At 43.5% G+C, this 27,982-nt stretch overlaps 1 protein-coding gene across 1 annotated transcript in view; it reads left to right on the top strand.

The window, feature by feature from the left end:
* The first annotated feature begins 342 nt into the window (after positions 1-342).
* lrmda (leucine rich melanocyte differentiation associated) overlaps positions 343-27,982 on the top strand; it is a 272,644-nt gene continuing 245,004 nt past the window's right edge. Inside the window, exons 1-2 of the mRNA XM_083658129.1 lie at positions 343-555; positions 1,435-1,535. Coding sequence (XP_083514255.1) covers positions 514-555; positions 1,435-1,535 — 143 coding nt within the window. The 5' untranslated portion in view covers positions 343-513. The remainder of the gene's footprint in view (positions 556-1,434; positions 1,536-27,982) is intronic.

Here is a 27,982-nt window from a genome sequence, read left to right on the forward strand (position 1 = left end):
GCTAACCTGGTTAAATAAAATAAAATATTGTATATAGGCTATTAATATGTAGCCTAACTTTTTCATCGATGTAGACTGCAAATCTTTCTCAGGCTGATGAAAGCAACAGGTGTCGATTGTGTTTGTTTGAGGCTCTGTGCTTCAGTTAAATTAAGGTCCAGCTCAGCAGCACTGCTTCTTCCAGGTGCTATAAGGTGCTTTGTAAAAACACGGACTCGCTTGAAAGCTGTCAGTTGGCTCGTCAAGTTCCAGCACGAGCGCTCACTGTGATTTCACAATAACAAACACCATGTCCGCATGCTTCCTGTCAGCTGATCTGGAGCTGCACGCGGAAACACGGAATTGAAAACGAACAGGAGACTTCAACAGTCCATCCACAATATCGACTAATGTTTACTGCGCTGGTTTTTCTTGCGTGAGCGGAACTTTGGATTTATTTTCGAGATATTTTAGTGTAAAACAGAGTAACGTTACCTGCTGCTGGGCTGTGGCAACAACTGCAAGACACAAGTTATGGCACACAGCGAATCGATGGTCGGATTGAATGGCACGCAAGTAAGTTGTGTTTTCAACTTCTCATTCTATCGGGGTGAAGTTTTATCGCTTGTTTAATTGGCCTCTCTCTCAATTATTGCTGTATAAAAGTGTAGTTTTCTAGCGCTGAATGCAAAAGCGTTTTCATTTCTCCATCCCCCGGTGTCATGTGACACATGCAGCTTCAGCCAGACTTGCGGTTCCTCCTACAACTTCACTGGAGACAACAATCAAGTTATCAACTAACGTTAGCATTAGCCTGTAGCATTCCAGGCATGACAGGATTTGGGATGTAGCATTACATGTAGTAGCATGTGCATGGTTTAGCCTGCTAATAAAAGTAGCTTATTATTAGTTAGTAGTGCAGCAGTATTATTAGTAGGCTTACAGTGACCTGCACTATTGGACTGTAAAAATAAATAAATAACTAAATAAATATGAAAAACTGGCTCAAAGAACACTAGAGCCTGTTAGCTGTACTACCCATAACTATCTCCAGCTCCCGGTGTGTGTAATTTTCCTCCTCCATTTATTCAATTTTGGACATTGCATTTACTGATTATTTGTAATGCTGCTGCATGCAGCCTATGTACATTTTTCATAACACAATGTACTTTTTTTAAGCAGTAGTCCTATTATTAACATTCTCAGTAGGCTATCAACGTCATCTCGATGCTGACACTGACATTCAGTGACATACCACCTGGCTTCAACTTACACATCAACTGTGTTGACACTGAAACATCTTCACTCTAATGAACTATGTTAGTATTTAAGTGAAGCACACTATTGCTTTGGAAGTGGGACATCCTGAAACACGGCTGTATCATTTTGCTGTACCAATATGTCAGGATTGTTATGCTATACACAGTAATCTCTCTGTATTGTTTTCCTTGGAAGATTTCCTATATCGGACATGACTGTAAGGACATTCCCGACTTCCTTGGAGACAGATATGGCCAGTTTGCCAGAAGACTGGATCTCAGCTTCAATCAGCTCAGGTAAGGAGATAGGAAGTGATGAGCGAGGTACACACTGACACGACTAACATAGAATTACCTGGAGGCAGATGCTTGGCGCTGTTGTGATAAATCTCTCGTACACTCAGGAGACTCAAACTTGCAGACAGGTCATGTTTTCTCAAGTATTATCTCTGTAATGATAAACAACCCTGTGTTGGTAATGTATGGGTTTGGGAGGGAAAAATAGTTGCACTATGTGCAAATTTTTAAATATGCTTCTTATTATGACACAGACTATTTGTGATGTAAGATGTGAAGTAAGATCCTTGTTTACTGCAGTATAACGTTGACATTGCATTGCTGTGTTTTGAAATACTGTGTACAGTCTAGTGTCTCTGTCATGCATAGTCATGCCGAGTCTGTTATGCAGATATGTGTTTAGAAACTTTCCATTCAATGTACCCTTATCACTTAATGGAATTTAGAGTAATGTAGTACATGACAAGACAACGTAAGTTCAACTTTGCCTCTCTTGCACTCGTCTACCACCGCGGAGGCCCAGGTTCACTTCACGGTAGCGCCGGTACTTCCGGCTTGGTCAGATGTTCCTACAGACACAATTGGCCGTGTCTGCTAGTGGGAAGTCAGTGGGGTATGACTGAGTCCTGGTTGCTGCACTAGTGCATCCTTTGGTCAGTCGGGGCATCTGTTTGGGGGGGGAGGGGAACTGGGGGGGAATCGTGTGATCCTCCCACGTGCTACATCCTGCCGGTGAAACCCCTCGCTGTCAGGTGAAAAGAAGCGGCTGGCAACTCTCCAGATTGGCAGAGGGGGTGGAGCAACGACTGCGACAGGAGGGGGGATTGGCCAAGTACAATTGGGGAGAAAACTCTAACAAAAAAAACATTTGCCTCTCTAGACTTAGCTATTACTGACAGACAGATGCATCTGTGCATCAAGTGCAATTGAATGTGTGCATGCTGTCTATAGGTGGTCAGAGTGTCATCACAACATCACACAGTGGAGTGAGTGGACTGGTGCCGTGCTGGGGCAGGATAAAAGGCATGATCGATACATGTGACATGCTAATTCAGGGGAAAATGGAAGAAAAGATTCCTCTGACAGGACATGAAGGAACACCTCATGGCAGCCTGTCATCTCAGCAGTCACTAGCATATAGTTGATCTGGCAAGTAAAAGAGAAGAGATGATAGTCATGAGGTGCTTTTCTTTCTGAACCTCTTTCTTGATTTGTCAGGCCGTGAAGCCGTCTGAATACGGGCGTTTTTGTGACACGAAAAGTCTCATCCTGAGGCGGTTGTCTGTGTGGTGGTGAAGATGTGGATTCATCCATTTAATTGATTAGCTTTACGCCAGGTTCCGTCACAATAATGATTGGTCAGTCAGTCCCACTGCTGCCCTGTGCTGTGCATACATGTACTGTATTCATATCAAGCCATTCATCCTATAACAAGAATGCTAAGTCTCTGGGAGAGAGCAGAAATTGTTCGGCCATAACTATACCATTTTACGTGCGATCGCGCTTAATGGCCGGATTTGCGATTGCTGCAGAGATGAATGGCCGAACTTGCGCAGCCTCCACCGGTATATACAAATAGGGGGCAAATATAATAAAAACAGCTTTGTTTGTGAGTCATTTTTTGTAAATTAGTTCACTTCAAACATGTGCTCAGTGCTGTATATCCTCAGTCCTACGTCTCACACAGGGGCAAGTGCAACCTTTTGGCCCCGACAAAGGTGACATGAGGCGACGCAACAATCTGCCTTTGTTGCTGCTAGTTCCTTGCTGTTGCCTCAGTGAGCAGCAGCCAGCTTTACACAGGCTAAATGCTAACGGAGCATAACTGCAGGTACAGCTTTACACAGGCTAAATGCTAACAGAGCATAACTGCAGGTACAGCTTTACACAGGCTAAATGCTAACAGAGCATAACTGCAGGTACAGCTTTACACAGGCTAAATGCTAACAGAGCATAACTGCAGGTACAGCTTTACACAGGCTAAATGCTAACAGAGCATAACTGCAGGTACAGCTTTACACAGGCTAAATGCTAACAGAGCATAACTGCAGGTACAGCTTTACACAGGCTAAATGCTAACAGAGCATAACTGCAGGTACAGGATATGTTACCTTTGCATGGAGCAGAACAGACCCATGGGACACGTCATGTCCTGTAGTTACCTTTGTGGATGTGGAAGCCTGTTGTGTTTTACAAACAGCTTTATGAAAACTGACTGAAACAAGTCTTACGTGTTTGGACGGGATTGCCTCCTGGCGTTATGTTTCTCGCTCCTGAACGTGTCAGATTAAGAACTTGATGTTCAGAATCAAATATTTATAAGATCAGATATTACTAATTCATTATTAATTTTCAATTGGGTTAAGGGGGAATCTTAGATGTCAGATATCATTACTGAACTTCAAAGGAGGGTATTGGGCAGAGAAGCAGTGCACTGGTCGAAACATTTGTGCTGCATTTCAGTGGGCTATTGATTGATTGATGGTTTGCCTATGGATAATGTGTTGTATTGCATAGTGCTTCATCCTCCTCATATAGAAATGATGTTTGAATGTTCCATCTTGTATGTCAAGTAGGGTTGGGTATCGTTTGGATTCGAATGATCCTGATTCTGATTCCGATTCTGCGTATCGAATATCGATTTTGGGTTCTTAACGATTCTCAATAGACCCTTCTCTCGGGGGCCATTTTGTGTCGACAAGGCAGGGTAAACACAGGTGCAAGGTGTCTGTCTGTCTGTCAAGGAAACATCCACCCATGAAATCCATGTGAGCGTTGCTGATACATATAAAACAGAACGTGAAGTCACATGGTCAGGATGGTTTTTACCAGGCTAAATATCACATGCCAAAAAAGTGATTCCAAAAACAAGTGAGTTTGTGGACTACGGTATGTAAGTCCCTCCCAGTGTAGCTGTCACTGTCTGCATAGTTACTGTATCTCTCTCTGTATCTATTATGGCTATACAGTATCCACCTGCTAGTGTGTGGTCATGCAAGTCCCCCCCCCAAACACACACACACACACACACACACACACACACACACACACACACACACACACACCAGACCTGCACTGTTCACCCGCCATTCTTTCTTAAACCCCTCTCTTTGCGATTGGAGTGTGTAGGAGCTCACATGAGGTCATGGGTGGGTGGAGCTGTGAAAATCAATAAGCAACTCAACATGTGATGGTGTTAAAGCCAGGCTAGCTAAGGCGTAGTAGCCACATTCTCCAGTAGCTCCGATCCCTATAAGAATGTCCTTGAAGGAGCGAGGCCCCTGTCCCACAGCGCAGCTTACTAAAAGGGTCATACGGTCCAAGCACAAAAGACTGGGATCAATTAAAGCTCTTTCCTAGAAATGGCATTTCTGTCCCTGAACTCTTGGTGTTGATACCGTACTTGAGTGGAGCACTTTAAAGCATCGTGAAGTTTTGATCATGTCCCATTTGATGCTGCACGTGTGACAGCGGGGACTCTCGTGTTGACTCTATGACTCAATGCCAGTGTCCACTGTCCACCCGAGGCTTGAGCAAACCAAGTGTAAACTGAGACATGTTAGTGGAACAGAGTGGACTATCTTCAGCATAAGGGACATGTTAGTGGAACAGAGTGGACTACCTTCAGCATGAGGCACATGTTAGTGGAACAGAGTGGACCACCTTCAGCATGAGGCAGATGTTAGTGGAACAGAGTGGACTACCTTCAGCATGAGGCACATGTTAGTGGAACAGAGTGGACTACCTTCAGCATGAGGCACATGTTAGTGGAACAGAGTGGACTACCTTCAGCATGAGGCACATGTTAGTGTTACAGAGTGGACTACCTTCAGCATGAGGCAGATGTTAGTGGAACAGAGTGGACTACCTTCAACATGAGGAACATGATAGTGGAACAGAGTGGACCACCTTCAGCATGAGGCAGATGTTAGTGGAACAGAGTGGACTACCTTCAGCATGAGGCACATGTTAGTGGAACAGAGTGGACTACCTTCAGCATGAGGCACATGTTAGTGGAACAGAGTGGACTACCTTCAGCATGAGGCACATGTTAGTGTTACAGAGTGGACTACCTTCAGCATGAGGCAGATGTTAGTGGAACAGAGTGGACTACCTTCAACATGAGGAACATGTTAGTGGAACAGAGTGGACCACCTTCAGCATGAGGCAGATGATAGTGGAACAGAGTGGACTACCTTCAGCATGAGGAACATGATAGTGGAACAGAGTGGACTACCTTCAGTGTGAGGCAGATGATAGTGGAACAGAGTGGACTACCTTCAGCATGAGGAACATGATAGTGGAACAGAGTGGACTACCTTCAGTGTGAGGCAGATGATAGTGGAACAGAGTGGACTACCTTCAGCATGAGGAACATGATAGTGGAACAGAGTGGACTACCTTCAGTGTGAGGCAGATGATATGGGAACAGAGTGGACTACCTTCAGCATGAGGAACATGATAGTGGAACAGAGTGGACTACCTTCAGTGTGAGGCAGATGATAGTGGAACAGAGTGGACTACCTTCAGCATGAGGAACATGATAGTGGAACAGAGTGGACTACCTTCAGTGTGAGGCAGATGATAGTGGAACAGAGTGGACTACCTTCAGCATGAGGAACATGATAGTGGAACAGAGTGGACTACCTTCAGTGTGAGGCAGATGATAGTGGAACAGAGTGGACTACCTGAGGCACTTCTTCAGGCTGCTTGACTCAAACCCAGTGGGAGACATTGCCAGAGTTTGTAGTGGCTAATGTGCTTATTTCTGTCTGCTCCATTGACAGCACTCATCCAGCAAGCTGACAATGAGAAGTGAGCTACTGCATCACCTTCAACTGAGTTCTGGATGCTGTGTGTGTGTGTGTGTGTGTGTGTGTGTGTGTGTGTGTGTGTGTGTGTGTGTGTGTGTGTGTGTGTGTGTGTGTGTGTGTGTGTGTGTGTGTGTGTGCACGCACGTGCGTGTGAATGCACGTGTGTGTGTTTAGGTGTGTGTTTGTGTGTGTGTGTTCATATGTTTTCATATGCACAAACACAAATACACACTCACACTAATAATGAGAGTGTGTGTGTGTGTGTGTGTGTGTGTGTGTGTGCATGCACGTGCGTGTGAATGCACGTGTGTGTGTTTAGGTGTGTGTTTGTGTGTGTGTGTTCATATGTTTTCATATGCACAAACACAAATACACACTCACACTAATAATGAGAGTGTGTGTGTGTGTGTGTGTGTGTGTGTTAGGGCTGCACAATGTGCAAAAAAGATCATATTGAGGCTATATTGACAGATAATTTGATTGCGATATGAGTCACAATTTTAGTCCAAATGATGATTTTTGCATTTCATTTTCAATGTTTTTTGTTTTTGTTTTTAATAATGACATGATTTTTTTTTACTGGGGTCTGTACCAAACAACAAGCTTGTTCCCTTCCCTTATATGTGGAGAATATGATTTGTAGGCTGGGGCATCTCTCTAGCGCCACAATGTTTAATTTAATAGTATGTTGTGACACATTTGACCTTCATCAAAGAAAATTGCAGCTCCTGTGATATTGGATAATATTTCGATGAGTTGTGCAGCCCTAGTGTGTGTAGTGTGTATCCGTCTCCATCAGTGTGAGTGTGTGAGTGGCTGCCTGGGCAGGTAATGGCAGGATGAAATGATGGCATTCGCCTGTCACACCTCCACCTCTCTCCCTCTCTGTGCCAGGCTGTCTCATCAATGTGTTGAGGAGTGTGACTCACGCTGAGACTTCTCTCACAGGATATTATGCTGTTGTCCACTTGGTTTCAGGTCAGGTGTGTGTGCACAGTGCACCATGTGCTGAGTGGGACATGATTCCCCTCTGTGACTGGGCTCAGCTCCGTCCTCTGGAGATGCCTGCATCTATTACCTGCTGTGCTTTCACACTGGACACACCAGGTTTGAGGAGCTCACTTCTATGGGAGGAATGCTAACATTGTATGAACAGCGCTACCCTTCTTCTGAGATATGAAATGGCACAAATCACAGTTCTGCAAAGACAAGGGTTGTGAAGTGATAATGGAACCTGAAGTTGGTCTTTGTCTCTTTGACCATACCTGCCAACATTAGTCTGTGGAAACAGAACATTTCACCACAAAGATCTTCTGTTTACTTGTGAACGTAACTGGGGTTCTGGCTATATGATCTGAAGACCAATGAAACATTACTCTCAAATCCATTTCTAAGAATTTTATGTAGGAACTGGACTGGAATTTCAGTTGAAATTCAGCCTGCCATTAATATCCTCTTGAAGTGGTAGAAAGAGGTGTCCATATTGGACTTTTGCATTGCAGATGAACCTCAGCTACCTGTGTGTGTGTGTGTGTGTGTGTGTGTGTGTGTGTGTGTGTGTGTGTGTGTGTGTGTGTGTGTGTGTGTGTGTGTGTGTGTGTGTGTGTGTGTGTGTGTGCGTGCGTGCCCGCCCGTGTGTGTGTGTGCACACACACAGCCTATGTCGGGCGATGGCAGCCGTTTTGCATTTTAATGACAAATCAAGTATGCTAACTGGCGTTTGCAAAGGAAAGTGCTCTAGTCTAAACGTGGCCCGGCTGTCAGAAGGAGATGTAAGTAGTGTGATGAAAAGAGAACAAAGGAGGAGACAAAGTAGGGAGGCCTGCTACACTGCAGAAATGAAATAAACCCGTGTACGGCCTGTCAGCTGTGTTTATATTCATATCCAATGCACGTTACAGTGCAGACTGCGCCTCACTCATCTGTCGGTGTTAATTCGTCACAGGCACCTCTCTGTCTTTCAACGTGCTGTGTGTCAACACAGGAAGGGGCCTGCTAATTGACAAATGAGTGTCACAGACATCAAGTGTTCCTTTCCTATATCTCAGCCAGGTAGACTGGGTGTTTGATGGCGGTGCTGGGGGGAGGGAGGGGGCTGTAGGTAGACTGGGTGTTTGATGGCGACGCGGTGGTGGTGGAGGGGAGGGGGGCTGTGTTATTGGCAGAAGCCCAGTCAGAGGCATTCGACTGGGCTTAGAATGAGAAGTGACAACAGGGGAGAGAGCCTGTCATTGTCTTGCCTAAGTGTTCAATCTGCAGAGATGCCAGTATGCAGATAAAGTGTCAGTTAAGGAGGAGAGGATATGAAACATTGGCAGTATGAAGTCCTCACATCACTTAACTGGAAGTGTGTATTGTGCATGCGTGTGAGCGCGTGCACGTGCGTGCGGTTGGTGGCGTACATGGTTCTGCTAAGGAAATATATATTCCATATATCCGATCTATCAGGCCTGCTTAGGCTAATATTCCAGGATAACCTGATCTGTGTCTCATGAATTAAGGAGGATATACAGAGCTCCTCCAGCCCCTAACAGATTTAAACCAGAGATGAGAGAGACATGGTTTGGCAGGAAATAACATATTCATATGAGGAACTCTGCTATTCCATATTGGTTTTATGGTATTGGGAGGGGAAAAATCATTTTTAATTTTCACTGGGGTCTTTTTCTTAAGTGATGGACTACTCCTGGGACAGTACTGGGATGACAGAGGGCTTAGGAAAATGGCGTAGATGTTCTGCTTAATGGATGGGTTGTCTTGTTCTTCCATCCGTCCAATTTGAGCTTATATCAGAATCTTCTTTTAAGTAATTGCTGCTTCCTGTCTGTAGAGTATAGTAAAAACACTGCCAGCAATGTGCTAGGCTCAGGAAATCCTATAGTGAAATAAAGATGAATTTGTAGTCATATTTATCAAAATCATAGCTAAGGTCATCCAAATAAACTCAATAGTCGTGTCGGCTTCAATATTTTTTGTGTTCTAAGTGCAAATGTCACATTAAAAAAAGACTTAGATGTCACAGATCGTGTGTGTGGATGTAGTTGTTGAAGGTGAAATGATAGGAATCTCATACAAAACTGTGTGTTCCAATAAAACAGTATCATAAACTAAATAAAAAATACACAGAGGGACCTCTGTAGTTGCAGTGTGTAAAGAAAGACCGCCATTCTCCAGTATACTAGCAAACTAACAGAAAAAAATAAGAAAATCAAATCAAATTAAAGCCACAAATTTGTTTACATTTTTTTTTATTGAGATCAACTCAAGTAATGCAATTTCTCTTTTGGTTACATGGCAATCTCATATAATCCACTTTCTGCCCACATTGCAGCCAAATCACAATAATGTGCTCTTTCCACCAACATATTATCTTTGTAAGGTGAAGCCATAAAAAAGAATGAACAAGAATGACTAGAATAAACCCATTACCTCAACTAAATTTGACTGAAATCCCCCGTATAGAGACCAAAACTGATTTTTTTTGGTATCAGGCTGTAAACATATTTATACATGCCTGGTAAAGTCAGGCATTTTAACATGGGGGTGAATGGGGAATGACTCCATTCTGGAGCGAGCATCAAGTGGCCATTTGAGGAACTACAGCTTTTGCTACTTCGGCATTGGCCTCAGTGCGACCGAATGAAACCCTGCTCCCCTCGCTCTGTCTGCAGTATAAATCTCTCTGTTACGACACAACAAAAGCCCACTGACGGAGGAATCGTCTGTTAATCAGTCAGGAGCTGCCATCAGCCTTCTAGCACATTCCATAGACCCCCCTGTCCCCCCCCCCATACATTCTAGAGCCATCTTGTGGTGTAGGTTTCTGAATGGAACGGAACATCTTTATGTTCCTTTTGTTCACATTATATATACTGGCCAGTGATGCCATTCCTTTTATGACTGCGTCACATTTTTTATTGTATATCCCAAGACGGATGGCGTGCCACTGACACCCAGATTTACAGGCCTTCAGCTCGCAGTGGCAGAGCTTTAGAAGAGCCTGCTGACATCTAGCCAACACTTTGGAGGAGGAGGATAAAAGCTGACATTTTATTGGCTCTATGAGAGAGAGAGAGAGAGAGAGAGAGAGGCAGCGAGAGAGAGAGAGAGAGAGAGAGAAAGAGAGAGATGGGGGGATGACAGGGAGAGACCAAAGAAAGAAAGAAAGAAAGGAATAGCGATTCTGTTTCTGTACTTTATATGTTTCAGCAGTGCCAGCTGTCACGGGGACCCTGCTACAAAGAGGGGATTTATTGGGTATTATTTAGAAACTTGTCAGTGGTAATGACTACAGCTATGATTTCAATTATCACCCACTAAATATAGCTTAATTCACTGCCTCGCCGGACATAATGAGCGGGCCTGACATCATTTTTCAAAAAATTCGATACCATGCTATTTTAATATTTTATGTTGACCACCGATTTAATTTTCCTGCCCGGTGCTTGGCATGTGGCGAGGTCCCACTCCCTCATAGTCAGAGGAGCTATTGAGTTCAAAGCCGTCCGGCAGGGATATATTTTTTTCCATTGACAGAAATCCAATTAGGTTTTAGTACACAGTCTGGCTGAATAAAAAGGGTCTTAAAATGTACAATATGTTTCCTTAGCGTTTTAGCAGAGTGCAAAGCCACTTGATGGATCTTTATGGCTTGACCTGATGGGGCCCGAGTGGACATACTCCCTTTTCTATTTTGGCAAGTTAGAAACAAACCGCCCATATGTCTTCCTCATTCTGATAGGCCGCCACAGCACAGTCTCTTTGTTATTGCGTAAACATCGACAGTAACGGTGCGATGCTCTCTGGCTAAGATCTTGCCTCTCTCGTCCATATTTAAACACTTATTAAATACTTTACAACTAGCCCACAAATGCTGCCGATTTCCAAACACCATGTAAATACGAGCGAGGGAAAAAAAGTCAGATGTATAATTCATTAAGTAGACGATTGGGAGTTAATGTGCAGTCAGGTTTTGACACGAGGGTGTGTATTTCTTTAAGCGAGCATTCAAAGGGAGATGATTAGGACTGGCACCGGGCTGTCAATACCACGCTCGTGGCTTGAAGTTGATGACGAGGTGGGTGAGTTTTGATATTGTATAATGGCTTCCTTTTCGTCGCTCCGTTCCCTCCTCCTCAGCACGGATTTTAAAACGCAGAGCACATGCACAGGACTTCATCATACAAGAAAGAAGAAAAAAGGAAGGTCTGGAGGGAAGAGGGCGCCAACTTATATGTTTGAGACACAGCCGGTGTCTCTTTTAGCCCATAACTCAAGCACTGTTTATGTTCACCCCATCACACTTAGCCATCTCCCAGATTGATGATGTAAGCAACTGGAAGGCATGGAACATATTAGAACAGAGCATGGAGAAGGGCGGCCATACTTCTACTTCCCTTGGCCGAGGCCCAAATGGAAAAGGAAAGAGGGAAAAAAAAAAGAAACGGTTTGGAGCCCGTTTTGGAAGAAGAACAAAGGAGCTTCCTTTGGTACGGTCGAGGCAGTTTTGGTCGCTTCATGGCTTTCAATCTCCCACAGTTTCTCCTGGAGGGCCCAGGGGTGAAAAGTGAAGACAGATACATGAGTGTATTCGTGCCAGGATCTGAGAGGATGATTGCGGTTTTTGCCATGTTTTGAATTTCAGGGGGGGGGGGTGATTTTTTTAAGAGTGCCGTATGATAAATGTTGTCAGTAGATGGATAAATCCTACGACCATAAAAATGCAGTTGGAACCTGTTATTAGAAAGAGCGGTCCTTGAAGGCCTCATCATTACTAAAAGAATTTGCTCTTACATCTTGGCACAAAAAAAGCCTAATATAATAACCCTTTAACCCCTATGTTTTGAGTCATATTTAAGCGTGGTTTGCCACCCGTAGAGTGATAAACTGCATGTGGACTGTCTGATTTGCTGCCTTTGCAGTCCCAGGCCCATATAGAGAGCCAAAGTGGAACGTCACTTCCTGCTTCAGCACTGTACCAGAGATTTTCATCCGCCATTTATTTTCCCATAGACATTTCATAAAATGTTTATAAAAATAGTTGTACTTCGTCAAACAAAACGGTTCAGATATATTTAGAAACAGGAGAGACCACATAACATTTCACTCAGACCAAAACGTTAAAAAAAATCGGGTTAGGGTTGGGGGGGTGTTGTCTTTTTAAGTTTTGGTTGGAGTGAGATGTTCTATGGTCGCTCCCGATTCTAAATATAGCTGAACTGTTTGGTTTGATGAAGTAAAACAATTTTTATAAGCATTTTATGAAATGTCTATCTATGGGAAAATAAATGGCGGATGGAAATCTCTGGTACAGTGCTGAAGCAGGAAGTGACGTTCCACTTTGGCTCTCTACATTCAGCCTTGGCGGGAGAGTTTTTTTTTCTTCTACTCTGCACTCCTGTAGAATGCTTAAAGCATCTCTGGCTCTGGACAGCTGTGGCACATTCTCAGCACAGCTGTAAGTCATTTCCTCTTTCCATTTCAGATAAACTTACATCTTTCACAGCTTTCACTTATAAAAACCTCCGATTGTCCTTCCAGGCCACCATCTCCAGAACCTGATATCGGTCAGCCAGGAAGATTTGTGGGCGGATAACATCCTAACTCCCCCCACCACTACTGCTGCCCCCCCAACACACTTTCCTCTATTATTTTAAGTTGTTTACAAGTTTAACTTGTTCTTTTTGCAAAGCATACAAAAAAATAAGTTTAGAAAACTGTAGTTAGGAGGAGGAATGACCTCGAGAATCAAGGGCGAGCGATGGTTTATTGAGGCGAACATCTGACATCCATCAGCATGGAAATATGTTTTAATGGTCAGGCAGACTGCAAGACATCACTAGGCTGTTGCTTCACTTTTCCACCCGTGGACATATTGAGATAAGAAGCAGTGACGGCATGTTTCATGTCCCTGCTGCTGACATGTCTGTGCTGGAAAACTACAAGGAACACAAGCCCTCCATTCTGGGGCCAGCGGTCTGTATAGTACACTATTCTTCTTCTCTGTTTTCCCTCCTAAAACATTGTCTTTCCATTAGGATAAATGCGTCGACTCCCCCATCACGGTTGTTCCCTCCGCGAGCCGCCCGACTGTACCAGCCTGCTGACAGCGTGATAATATGTGAACAACAAACCAAACAGTCTTCTGATCTCCTCTCGTCTGTCCAGACGTTTGGTGATGTTTAGGAGTTTCTCCCCCAGTGGCGCTGGTGGGATAGCGTTTGTACTGGGGGGCACAGCAGAGAGTTTCTTGATGCTCCTCTGCTTCTGTCTGGGATGTGGGGCCCCTGGGTCCCGCCAGAGCTCAGAACATGTCTGTAGCTCAGATGCTTCAAAACACCAAACGGCAAGAGGAAGAGGAGGAAGACGAGCTAAAGGAGAGCTGGGAGGAGGGGAGAGAATCCTCGGAGGAGCCCCAGTGTACACGGAGAAGCAGACCAGGCAGCCAGACCCAACAGGGTCGGTAGACTTCTGATCTGAGGGCCGTTTCTGTGTCAGTCAGATCAAAGGCTTTTGAAGAGTAGGAGAAATCCCTTTACCTTCTCTGGCTGTGGCAGCTATGAGGGGGATGATTTCTGAGGGATGCAGCGAAATGCTACTACAGCATGTGTTGCTTTTCATTGTTTTGGTTTCACCTCAAGTCAAACACACATTCTTCCCAAGACATTTCTATTCGCCAGCTTTTGGGTTCACTCTTTCTCTTTTTCTTTCTCTTAGAGATACTGACGGTGTTACATGCAGCATTTTATTGCCAATAAATCATCCTAGCCTAACCCTTCATTTTGACATATAGAGTATAATAATTACCATAAACAAGTTAGACTGTTGTCGAAGAGCTCGCTGTCTTCTTCACCAGCCTCTACACTCCATCTGACAGTGTGCAAAGGGTTGGATTTCACACGAAACCCTGCTTTATTGCTTTATGGCACAAAGGGAGATTGCTTTACTGCACAAAACAAGAAGATGTCTACTGTTCTTACAACGTAAACTGAGCTAAAGATTTCATCTTGTTGGCAGATGGTGGAGGGAGTGAAAGTAACAACAATCTCTTTAGGACGGAAATTATTATTATTATTATTATTATTATAACCTTTATTTAACCAGGTAAAAACAAATTGAGATACGAAATCTCTTTTACAATTGCGACCTGGCCAAGAAGGCAGCAAGTTACAGATCAGATCATACACACATTTACATACAAGATACAAAAACTAATTAAAACAGAGCACAGACTACACCAACACTGCATCAGAAGTAATAGTAAAAAGCATACGAAATAAAATCGTATATTACGATTTACATCCTAAAATCATAGTCATAAAATGATGATAAAAGAAGCATAAAGTGCAGAGGCATATTGTGCACAGAGGAGTCCAAATATTGCTACGAGAGGCATAAAGTGCATAAAGAGACAAAGTGCACAGTGGAAGTTTAAATGTTGCCACAGGAGCAGCTCGAGACAAGAACCTCTGACAACTTGTGTTTAAAACTGGACAACGAAATCAAAGAAACCAACTTAAAACGTGTCTGCAGGTCATTCCAGGACCAGGGACCAAAATAAGACAAGCTTCTTTTGCCAGGGTACAGGGTAACCCTGTACCCCTAGGGTAACAACAGGGTACATGGGAAATGTAGGTTAGGGTTAGGCTAACCCTATGGCTATAGGTAGTACATTTGAGGGAACACTAGCCTTATTAACAATACCACTTGTATGGCATTCTCATTTGATGCTATAAAAAATGCTACATGTATCACCGGCTTAAACTTAGAATAGATGTGGATTTTCTTTCAGTTCCATAACTACAGCTTGAGTATTTCAATTCTGCTTTAGCTTGCTAATGCTACAGTGCCCACATGTAGCCGTGTAACATTGCTAATGCTACAGTGCCCACTCCACATGTAGCCGTGTAACAGGTGCGAGAAAATGACATTTAACCGAAACAAAGTTGCCTATGAAGGATCATGTTCAAGTGGTTCTGTTTCCTCCTTAATATGAAGGATCAGTGTGCTGCTACTGTACTTTGATATTTGATACTAATGTGGGAATTTCCTTATTCAGCCCTAATCATATTATATTATCAGTATAATTCATTTAGAAATAAAATAAAAATATCTTGGCATATCATGACTTTTTCATATTAAAATGTATTGTATCGGATCACTTCATTAGTAGTGTATAGCTCATAGTACTGTGTATCTTTATGACCCTCTGTACAGTACTATACAGTACTATATGGTAGCTCATAGCTAGTGTATATCTTAATGACCCTCTAGTGTTCCAGCACAGTATGAGGATGAAACAAGAGAAAGACGTTCACTGTGCTCATGTCAGCTAAGCAGCCATGACTCTTAATTGGCTACTGGCGTGGCTTCCAGTCAGATTATGTTATTAAACAAATAATTAACAACAAGTAATCTGCAGCTGAAACTTTGACCACGACGGTAATCACCAAATGTGATATTGGAAAGTTTAACATAGGCCGATATACTCCACAGCTGGTCCTTCCACGGTGTGGCCAGACAGTCCGTCACTCATACTCAGCCTCCTCATGCTGGCAACATGTAGTGAGTGTATCCTTCCACACGGGGCCCGGGCTGTTTAAATTAATTATTAGTTTTATAGCCAACCCTGAGGCCTTGCACAGGCAGTTAATCCCTGCAGAGGGCTAATCCGACCCAGCCTTACAGAAAATCAATGTCTGGCTTTGGTGTTGGCATGCCATCAGGGCAGGGGGACACATGTCAGACAGGCCTCCTGATTTTTTCATGAGCTGTGTTTTTGAAGTGCCGGGGCCAGCGGACGATGCTCCAGGTGCCCAGGATTGAAAAGAATATCCGGAAGCGAGGAAAGGGCTGTATGACCACATCTCTCATGGGGTTTTGTGTGTGTGTGTGTGTGTGTGTGTGTGTGTGTGTGTGTGTGTGTGTGTGTGTGTGTGTGTGTGTGTGTGTGCGTGCGTGCGTGCAGTGTATTTTGACTGAATTTACATGCGATCTTGGAGAGAACGCTGCTCTCTGTCATGAATGCGAGACCTGTACAGAGTTAAAATTGTGCATAATATGTGCAATCTTAATTAAAAACAAAAAACAAAATGTATAACGCAGTGTCCCATATAGTGCTGCACGATTTGGGGGAAAGGTGCGATTAGCGATTAGGGTGGACAATATTGCGATTGCGATTGTGATTGCGATATAATAAACAAGAGGTATCTAGGGATGTGCCGGCATGAGTTTTTGACGGTATGATAACCTTGGACAAAAATACCACGGTTTCACATATCACAGACTAAAATACATGAAATATGTTACAATTTAAAATATATTAAAACTAAAAAAATAAAACAATTTGAAATAAAATTATCTTTACAAAAAAATAAAACATTTTGAGACATTTGCCTGTCCCAAACATGTAAAAAAGAAACACCAGACAAATAGAAACTGCACTGTGTTACAGCACATAGAAGATGGCTCAGCAAAGTTGCAAAGTTAGTTACATGTCTGTCAGTGTCCAGTAATACAGTGATACACCCCGTTTATTTATTTTGTAGCGACAGATGGCCTTAAACGCCACACTCACGTGACACTTCTTGAGAGAGAGGTGAGGTTACGTGCATCTGCAGACTTTTAACGAGGGACCATGAAGGCGTCATGTGACAGGCTAGTTGAAGCCTGGAGGTGCTGCTGGACAGTGTTTTGCTGCTATCAACCTTGTTAATCTCGTTATATTCTTCATCACAGCGGGTCATCTCCACTGTGTACTTAATCGCGCACTAGTTCTGCATAAGCACCTGCAGCTCTCTCCTTATTTTACTGACGTTCTCACTATTCACACGGTTGTTTACATGCGTTTCTGAACGAACGGCTAGCTAGTTATTAGCATAGCTTGCTGTTAGCGATCATGGATGTTCTCTCTCTGCCTCTCGGTAAGATAATGTAACTTTGCTGCACATAACATTACTTATTTGCAGGAGTCCATGGGAGAAGTCTCCCGCTAGTATTGATGCCCAGTGTGATGGCAGAGAAACGTGTGTTTGCTGCGTCGCGTGTAACGTTAGTTTAGAGGAGGCTCTCTCACACACACACACACACTCAAAAAGATGTGAAAAAAATAAAATAATCGCACACTTTTGCGGTTATGTAATCGCACGTGCTGACATCGCGATTGCGATTCGATTAATCGTGCAGCACTAGTCCCATATCAGAAACAGAGTTACATACAGTACAAGGAATTTGTCTTAGTGTCTGTATGCAGCGTAGCGGTCAGATCGATATACAGAGATAAGAAGTAGGAAAGCTAGCTAAAGACAATCACAACATTTCAAGTGCAATCAAATCGAGTAAATATCGTGGATTGGTCATTTTCCGATGGTAATCATTTTTACAGATGCCGAATGGGAAGAGTGAATTTGCTATGAGAACCATCAGTGACCTAGTGGTAACCTCTGAGTTGATGGATGTGTGTGTGGTGGATGAGCATGCTGCAGTCATCAAGGATTTGAGGGGATTTTCTTTCCGGTGATTGACTGACTACAGATCAAGTCATCTGAGTTGTACCACGGTTGCGATTTTCTCTGGTTCGGTTGGTTGATGATTGGGGCCATTTGAGTTCTGCTTGAAAGATTAGGCTGTGCCGTTGGGTTCTGCTAATTTGGTGAAGTGAGGGGATTGTGTCTCCCGAACAATTATTTTTGAAAATGTCACTTTATGTCATTTTGAGTCATAAATCTCGAGTAATAAATCCAAGAAAGGACGTCCTATTTTGTCTTGGCAATGATACAGACAGTCTGTGTTTTGAGATCACTTTAATATCTTGTCAGATTTGATACAATGTCAAAATCCAAACTACCTTTCATTTTTGTTCCTTTACTTTGTCAGGGTTTAATATCATTCAGAGAAAATATTTATATTTCTCATTTGTCCGTCTCTTTTCATACTCCCTCCTGTCTGTCAGTAATTACAGAGAGAGAAGAGAGAGAGAAGGAAGCGGGCGAGGGAAGGGAGAGAGAGAGAGAAGGAAGAGGGCGAGGGAAGGGAGAGAGAAGGATGAGGGAGAGAAGGGAGAGAGAGGATAGATGGAGAGAGAGATTGAAGCAAGGGAGATGATAGAGTGAGAGAAAAGATGGGGAGGGAGAGAGGGGAGAATCTTCTCCTCCTTGCACCTCTCATTCTGCCAATGCGTTTTGGAGAGGCAGCTTTGTGGCTCTCTCACTGAGACTGGCAGCTGAAGATAATAGCCTTCATAATGTGTGCAGTTTCATTCTCTGTTTGTCTGTATGAGCAGAACAAAGATGTGGGCCCAGTCAGTGGACTCATTTCCTCTATGGGGAGATGACTGAGGCGAACAGCCTTCAAAGTCCCACTACAGAAGGACTTGTGTCTGTTTCGTCTGTACACTTCACACAAGCTGCCATTCAACTGCCTTCACACTGTGACTATTTGCTACAACTATTTCAACATTTGTTGAAATAGATGAAAAGCATCACATAAGATAGAGTGAACTATGATGATTACTGTATATAACGACTGCCCTGAAGGCCAAATGTTATTTGATATTGATGGTGAGTTTGACTGGTATGAAGAGGAACCTTTGTGAGGCCTTGTGGTATGAGTGGCTGAGGGCTTCTGCTAATGAGGAAATGACATGGAGAGAACATCTTGTGTCTGGTCATGGGACCTGTGTGCTTCTCCTCTCCGTTTACAGCACAAGCCGTCTTTCATTGTCAAGATAATTTAATATGCCCACTCCTGCCCATCACTCAAATATGGGATGTGTAGTTTATTATTATTAGCATTTTCCATAATGCTTACAGTCAGTCAGACGTTTTACTGTATGCTTCTTTGTATGGCAACAATGGCTCTGGCCATGGAAAGAGTGGAAACACTGTCACATGGGTTCAGCAGCGTGTCAGTAATAAGAGAGGCAGGAATGCAGGAAGTTAACACATTAATGTAGGGATGCACTGATATGAACATTTTGGTCGATACCGCGCTAACCAATATCAACATTGAACCGATATTTAGCGAATATTGCAACGTGATCTGTATAAAAACAAGTTTCTATGACAATAAAATTGTGTACATACTTAAAAACACATGTAAATTAAACAGTGTGAATTTGAAAAAGTCATGTCTTTCTTATTTCCAAAACATTTGGAAAAGCCCATAAATCATAGATGTACTGCATTGTTTCCTCTCAATATGAAACCCCCCCCCCCCCGATACTGATTATACACGATATTAACATGGTGCTAATTTGCTCATCGGACCGATAACGATATATTCAGGCCCACAGCGCCAATACCAAATTTGGTAAAAAATACCAAAATCTAAAAAGGAGATAGCACTATTCCGGCTGTTACATGGTTATTACACCATAGGCGGCCACCCTGCCCACTTTCACCAATGTTGACAAAGCGTCTTATTTTGACTAGTAGCTTACAGCCTCCCTGAACATGTGTAGCAAATTTTGCACAATTTCGTCATCGTACCGTTTTCTGGCATTTGTAGCGCTCCCTACTGTTCAATCGTAAGTCGGTCATGAATTTACGACAATTTAGCTGACAGGTCATCATGCCCTCTAGGCTCTAACAAATGTCAAATCGATTCCCGCAGCACACTTTCTACTAAGTCTACGTGGAAAGTTAGTCAGTTCAAAGTTGGCCCATGACTAACCTTTTGTACAAAGTTTTTTTGTGATCAAATTTGTATTTGTATTTTGTACCTTTCTACAAAGTTTTGTGCAAATCCGTTCATACCTTTTTTAGATATCCTGCAGGCAGACAGACAGGCAGACAGACAGACAGACAGGCAGGCAGGCAGGCAGGCAGGCAGGCAGGCAGACAGACATGCAGACACAGACAGACAGGCAGACATGCAGACACAGACAGGCAGGCAGACAGACAGACAGACAGACAGACAGACAGGCAGGCAGGCAGACCGACAGACATGCAGACACAGACAGACAGACAGACAGACATGCAGACACAGACAGGCAGACAGACAGACAGACAGACATACAGACAGGCAGGCAGACAGACAGACAGACAGACAGACAGACAGACAGACAGGCAGACAGACAGGCAGACAGACAGACAGACAGACAGGCAGACAGACATGCAGACACAGACAGACAGACAGACAGACATGCAGACACAGACAGACAGACAGACAGACAGGCAGACAGACAGACAGACAGACAGACAGACAGACAGACAGGGTGAAAACATAACCACTGTGTTGGCGGAGGTAAAAAGAAACAGAGTATGAAATGGATGCAGGCTGAATGATGCATCCTCAGCAGGACTATAAAGACCATGTATCATTTTATATTTAGCTCAACATGTAAGAGATTTGGAAATTAAACAGAATCCTTAGTTTGTTCAGCTGCTCCTCTGCCGCTACAATCGCCCACAGTGTATTTAACTCCCAGAAAAAACCCTCTCATATGCGCGTGCTCTGTGAAACGCCTGCTGAGGGATGATATCATGGCTTTATTTCAATATTACAGAAAGCTATTAGCCTAGCGTCTTGTGAAGAGCGTATTGTAAGAATGTGACAGACGTCTCTCCGCTCCTCGCACGGACAGAAAGAGCAACTTTGTTGGCCAGTGCAGATGGACAGCTCTACATACTGCAGGGGTCAATGTAACTTTGTGTCCAGAAGAGCTTTTCTCCACAATGAGATGATTGAGACAGAGGAGCCAAACTGAGCTTCTCTTGTTCTTAGAAGTGGGATAATAGAAAGGAAATGACAAAGTTAGAACTGTTGTTGAACACCTGGGCCTGTCAGGGTGTGCGGCTATATATAAATAAATAAATAAATAAATATATATATATATATATATATATATATATATATATATATATATATATATATATATATATATATATATATATATATGTATATATATATATATGTATATATATATATATATGTATATATATATATATATATATATATATATATATATATATATATATATATATATATATATATATAACACTGTAATTAGGCGACGGCGGCCATATTTCAGCAGCGATGCGTATAGGGGAAACACTGTCACTTGTCTTTTAACAACTTGAATAATTTCTCCTGTGCTCTGAATTCAGAAATGTAATGTGTTTCCAAACCATGACAGAACCATAAAAACACACTTTGCTTTCCACTGAATTCTGAAACCAGATTTATAATTAACACCAAACACCCATATGAAAGCTTTTAATTTCCTTTGGTGGGGGGGTTGGGGGGATCACTTCACATACAAGCTCATCTGATATGTTTTATGACTGCAGTTTGGAAAAAGAAAAGACAAATTCTTGGGAAAGTATTTTTGCTGCTGGTACACCGGCAGGCAGAATGGTGTGTTTGATTAAAGCATGTGAGAGTAGGAGACATTTCGTGTGCTTTACGGGCTGTCTTCGTCAGCTTGGCAGCAGCAGCGGCGGCATTTAAACGTCCATTAACAACCTTTTAACTGTCAAGATCTTTTTTGAAATATGGATATTTGCTTTCCCCGCTGCTTCAGAGCCACCAAAATTACTTTAATAGCGCCAGTGTTGGTATTAATATGTTTCTTCATGAGCAGCAGGCTGCTAGCCGCATATCATTCTAGTGCTAAGGAGCTTGCCAATGACGTGTGATTAGGGGGCGCAAGGCGAGATGAATAGACGTTCCTTCCCCTCATTTGTTATCACTCTTTCAGTGCATTGACTGGCTACAGTGTGTGATAAATAGAAGCAAGTCTCTGCATTTCCTGCTGTGTGACACTATCTATCTCCACGTCAGCCCAGAGCTCCGTGTTAGACGCCATGTCTCCTCTCTGACAGCACATCCAAAGTCAGCTGCCTGGTCCTGTGCAATTTCAGCAGCGAGAGGGAAAGTTGTTTGGGATGTGCATTTTAATCCTGGCCTGTTTAATGTTTTGCCCCCTGACAATCTGGGCCAGACATCATTTTAATGGTATGTACAGTGATAAAGCCAATAACACGTCAGTATGATTGATAATCTGAGCATTATAGCAATATGACTTTCCTGTCCTCCTCCGCGCTCCAATGATGGCTTCCAAATTGAATTCTTTATGTGTGTGTGTGTGTGTGTGTGTGTGTGTGTGTGTGTGTGTGTGTGTGTGTGCGCGTGTTGTGTGTCTGTGTGCGTGTGTGCGTGCGTGCACATTGATATGGATTCCATGTGTATATTACCTTAAACTTAAGGTGAGAGAGAGAGGAAAAAAAGACAAAAATGCAATAAATCTCATTAGTTTGTAGTGAATCAGTTTTTAGTGTTTATACAATACATTATTTCCAAAATAACAAACAGTATCGGCTGAATAGATTATCTCTGTATTTGTCTGGAAAAATGGCTAACGGAGCGGGAGTGATTATGAGAAACATTACCATATTTCATCTGTTAAATAAATGGTTCTGAAATCTTGCTTTCTCGGGGGGTGTCAAAAGCTGTGAATGTATGAGCCGAGCCTCAGAGAGAGAGCAGAAGAAGAACGTGTGTGTTTCATATCAAAGCTGGCTTATTTTAGTCCTCTGAGGATGGATGTTGGCTGTAAAACTCGGGGAGAGGATGCCGTTCGTATCTCTTGACTCCTGCACTTGTCCAAACACAGGTGGACGTAGACACGACACAGGCCCCCGAGCACGCTATCATGTTACCGTAGCACGTTGTCATTAGCGACCACTGTCTTCTTGTTACACGTTTGGACTGATTTTTCCCCACTATGAATTTTATTGGTTAAATTATAGCAGCACATTTTTCCCATTGGTACAATTTTCAACCGTTAAAATATCCACCTGTAATCTTCATTTAGAGCTGTTCTTCAAACCTGTGTCAGCTCACCTCAGGTCTTATGGATGAGATCGTATAACTCTGGTTCATTGATTTATTGCCCGCTGTTTTGCGATCCAATAGCAATCGCTTTGAGATTGACAACACATGGAGCCCTGACGTGTGCAGTCAGTGTGTCTCTGTGGACCTATGAAACGGCTGCTTTTATCTTCTGCTGCTGCTGCTGCTGCCTGTGACTGGCAGTCATATAGAAACCTCTTTGTTTTATGTAAATGGTGATTGATGACACGTCTGGCACAGCGTGCACTTTTTGACAAAAACTATTGATGGCTGCTCTCAGTGAAGTGTTAGTCCAGGTGACAGAGCAATCCATTTTAAGATGAATTACAGACAGAGGGAGCGAGGGAGGGAGGGAGAGAGAGAGAGAGAGAGAGAGAGAGAGAGACTGTAACAGCTAAGTCATCAACACTTTCAGGAGCAAGTCAACTCTACAATGCTTTAGTACTGAAACTCTTATGTTTCACTGTGGTGTGATCAGCTGCAGGGCTCCTAACTCACTTTTTGCACTAGGCGCACTACTAACTAACTACTAACTACTAACTACTAACTACTCCTTAATGAACATTTCAGGAGCACCAGCACAAAATTTAGTAATGCAATGTATCAATATTTTTTCCATCTTAACTGTATTACTCATAAATTATTTGGTAATAAAAGAGAGAACTTACATAAATAACAATGTGCTGTTATAATACAACAATTTGAGACAAAATAATCTTCCAAAAATATAAAACATTTTAAGAACACAATACAGCATCTTTCTATAATAAAGTCTTCCCATATTAGAAAACGTTCAGTTTCAAGTAGACAGTAGCCATGCACTGCACCCTTCATAATACCCTGAGCTATAATAGAAACAGAATTAAAAAAAAATAGAAACTACAGCACAGATGGCTCAGACTGCAATGTTAGTTACATATCCAGTAACACACGATAACGTAAGTGTAACTCAGAGGATTTGCTCGAGCTACAAATTCCAAATGTCTGTAAACGCCTCACTCACATGCAGATGATCGGTAAACGGCCTCATGGATGGTAGAGAGGCTATGCTACAATTTACCGAGGTTCCCTAAACACCCCATGAGCAGGCTGCTGGGGCCTGGAGGCTGCTGCTGAGTGTTTTTTGCTGCTCTCAACCTGGCTAATTTTGCTATATTCTTCATTACAGCGGCTAATTAGCCAGTGTACATAAATGTACATTAGTTCTGCTCAAGCACTCATAGCTCTCTCCTTCTTTTGACGACTTTCTCGCCAATCCCACAGCTGTTTACGCTTTCCACATCTGCCAGCCTTAGCTACTTAGCCTTAGTTAGCGATAACTTAGCAGTTAGCGCGATGGCTTCTCTCTCTCCCTCTCAGTTGAATTAATAATTAGCTGTTATTGTTTATGTTAACATTATACATAACATTTGAGGGAGTGGGAGCGTTTATTTGCTGTGTCGCATGCAAGTTAGTTGGAGGAAATCTGCAACTCTCTCCCTCCTGGTTGACATGATCTAACGTCACCTTGCAGGCACATTCTAACAATACCGTGATAATACTGATAAACGTGATCATTTTGGTCACTATGATCGTGTTATGAGATGTTCATAGCGTTTCATCTCTACCTGGGCATGCTTCTCTCCAGTCCTTTTACATTGTTTTCAGGCGAGAACTAAAAAGGAGCCTAAAAGGCACATGTATGTGTCCAACCAGTGAGTGAAAGGCCTCCCACGCTCTGTCAAAATAGACCTGTCTGTGGGTTCAGGCTCATTTGGCGCCTGTGGGACTCCAGAGTGTTACAGCCACTGGGTTTGTTTGAGTTGGATAATGGAGCCAAGCCTTTGAGATGATGAATGTGAATTTACATTTCCTCTACATGCTCTCCCACCCAGGCCATGGCATTCCACTAAACCCAGGCCATGGCATTCCACTAAACCCAGGCCATGGCATTCCACTAAACCCAGGCCATGGCATTCCACTAAACCCAGGCCATGGCATTCCACTAAACCCAGGCCATGGCATTCCACTAAACCCAGGCCATGGCATTCCACTAAACCCATCCATGGCATTCCACTAAACCCAGGCCATGGCATTCCACTAAACCCAGGCCATGGCATTCCACTAAACCCAGGCCATGGCATTCCACTAAACCCAGGCCATGGCATTCCACTAAACCCAGGCCATGGCATTCCACTAAACCCAGGCCATGCCATTCCACTAAACCCAGGCCATGGCATTCCACTAAACCCAGGCCATGGCATTCCACTAAACCCAGGCCATGGTATTCCACTAAACCCAGGCCATGGCATTCCACTAAACCCATCCATGGCATTCCACTAAACCCATCCATGGCATTCCACTAAACCCAGGCCATGGTATTCCACTAAACCCATCCATGGCATTCCACTAAACCCAGGCCATGGCATTCCACTAAACCCAGGCCATGGTATTCCACTAAACCCAGGCCATGGCATTCCACTAAACCCATCCATGGCATTCCACTAAACCCATCCATGGCATTCCACTAAACCCAGGCCATGGTATTCCACTAAACCCAGGCCATGGTATTCCACTAATGGAGTAACCACAATCAAGGAAGAATTGTGCTCACTTTGGCCTCTATCTGCTGAGGAATGCCGGAGGGACGAAGCAGCCACACAGACTACTGATAGCAGACAACTTCTGAGAGAAACCATAGGTCTGCAGCTGGGCAGAAAACGCAGAACAAAAACCCCTCCAGAAATGGACCCGGTGCTGACGTGTGTCTGACAGAACCAGATTTAACAGATGCTTCAAGGGGACCTTAACCCATGAAATCAGGCTGTCCTGGATCCAGCGCCCCACCCTCTAACTGCTGTATAAATAGATTCTCATGACAGGCTAATTCATCTCTGGCCATGAAAACATCAGCTTTAAAAGACAGCTCGCCGAGACCCCGCGCTTGTTAGGGGCCAGATCAGCAGCCCAGATGCCTGGGATGTAAACTCATGAAGAGAAGATTAATTTATCTGTCATCCCTGACTTTGACAGTTGTTGTAAATTTGACTCTGGACTCTGCGCATGGAGGGGAGGGGTCAGGCGAGGGGAGGGGGGGGGGGGAGCGGGGTGAAGAGAGAGAAAGGGGTGTGAAGAAGGAGGAGGGCATTAGCGAGGGAGGGCTTGAGTGCGTGTCGAAGATTTCAAAGATACAATATTGACAAGAGAACTCACTCACTCGCTGCTGGCGCGCACCTGGGCTGCGTCGACAGCTCACCTCTCCAGATGATGTGTTTGGAATCCTATTGTTAAGAGAACATTTGGCAGTGATTTTAACCCCCCCCCCCTCCCCCCTTCCTTTACCCCTTTTCTTCAAAAACACCCTTCCTCCTCCTCACCCCTACCCCCCCCCCCCCCCCCCCCCCCCTCCCCCCCGCTGCTCTCTTCAAGATGGTGGTCACATAAGGCACACTGGAAAATGAGTAGTGGGGAGTGTCAGGGAAGCCATTTGGGGTCTGATTGATGGTAGCAGGCGAGCCACAGCGGCCATGTTCTCTGATCTGCCTGCGTGCAAGCCATGCCTGGCGCACTAGTCTGAGAAACAGGAGAAGTAAAAAAAAAAAAAAAAAAAAAAAGTTAATGTCACCGCCAGACACATAGCATTATATTTCTTATCATATCTATGTCACTGTTTCAGAAAATAGATGATGAATTGGGACGCATGAAATGTTTATCATTTGAGAAGAAAGGCAAGAATATTTTGCTTGGGAAGGAAATGAGAGTCAACTAAATCATTTTAGTTTGGTATAAGAGCATCAATTATGTACTGTACATTGAGTACATACAGTTATCTTTGATTAACAATTAATGATAATCATAATAGTTTAGTTGCTGTACATATAGGATAGTTTTTCAAATGAGAAATCATTTTAATGTCAGGATTCGTAGATGTAGGCTAAACAAGTAGTATAATCGCATGTTTCACACGCTCCATGCTTTCCCACAGAGTGGAAGGTAATTGTTACTAAAGTCTTGTCTCCAGTCGTAGTTTTCCACAGATCCTGTTGGCAGAGACGCTGCGCTTTTGTCGGCTTTATGGACATACAGATGTGGATGTAGTTACAGCCTTCAGTGCAGATACAAGACTTGTGCTGTCAATAAAGAGCCCCACTGGGCTTTGGCTCTGCATATGAATTATGATGTCTGTCTCCTTCCTGCCTTCATTTGACCCTTCTCTCTCACCGTAGGCCTGCCACGAACCACCACGGTATTTCCAGAAAACCATCCTTTCAACTGACACATATAGTACATTACTAGCTCATCTTTCTCTCCCAAGGTTTGCTTTGAAATAGTCTACCTCTTGACGGGCTGCTTTGTGTTTTTGATCGCTATAATCTCATAAATCTGTGTTTTTGATCGCCATAATCTCATAAATCTAGCATTAGCGAGTCTCGCGTTAGAGTTTATGTTATAACTTATCAACACCTCCTGTTATGTCTGATTGGACCTGGAGAAGTGACAAATAGCCCATGAGATCTTGGGGTTTTATTGTGGATTAGCAGGGCTTGATTTGACAGACCCTATCTCCCCCAGAGAGGGACAGCCTCGAGCCAGAGGGAGGGGGTTAAAAGAGAGGGACAGCCTCGAGCCAGAGGGAAAGAGGGTTAAAAGGGGGGTGTCGACTATTTCTGGGTGCATTTGGGGGGGGGGGGGGGGGGGGGGTGGTTAGGAGGAAGGTCCTAGATATTGCCAATTAGCATGTGGAAGAAAAATGGTTGTGACAGGAGAGGTAACCCCGTCATGACAAATATGCTGACGTGA

The sequence above is a fragment of the Poromitra crassiceps genome (assembly GCF_964638095.1).
Source record: "Poromitra crassiceps genome assembly, chromosome: 22".
In the NCBI taxonomy this organism is placed as follows: Eukaryota; Metazoa; Chordata; class Actinopteri; order Beryciformes; family Melamphaidae; genus Poromitra; species Poromitra crassiceps.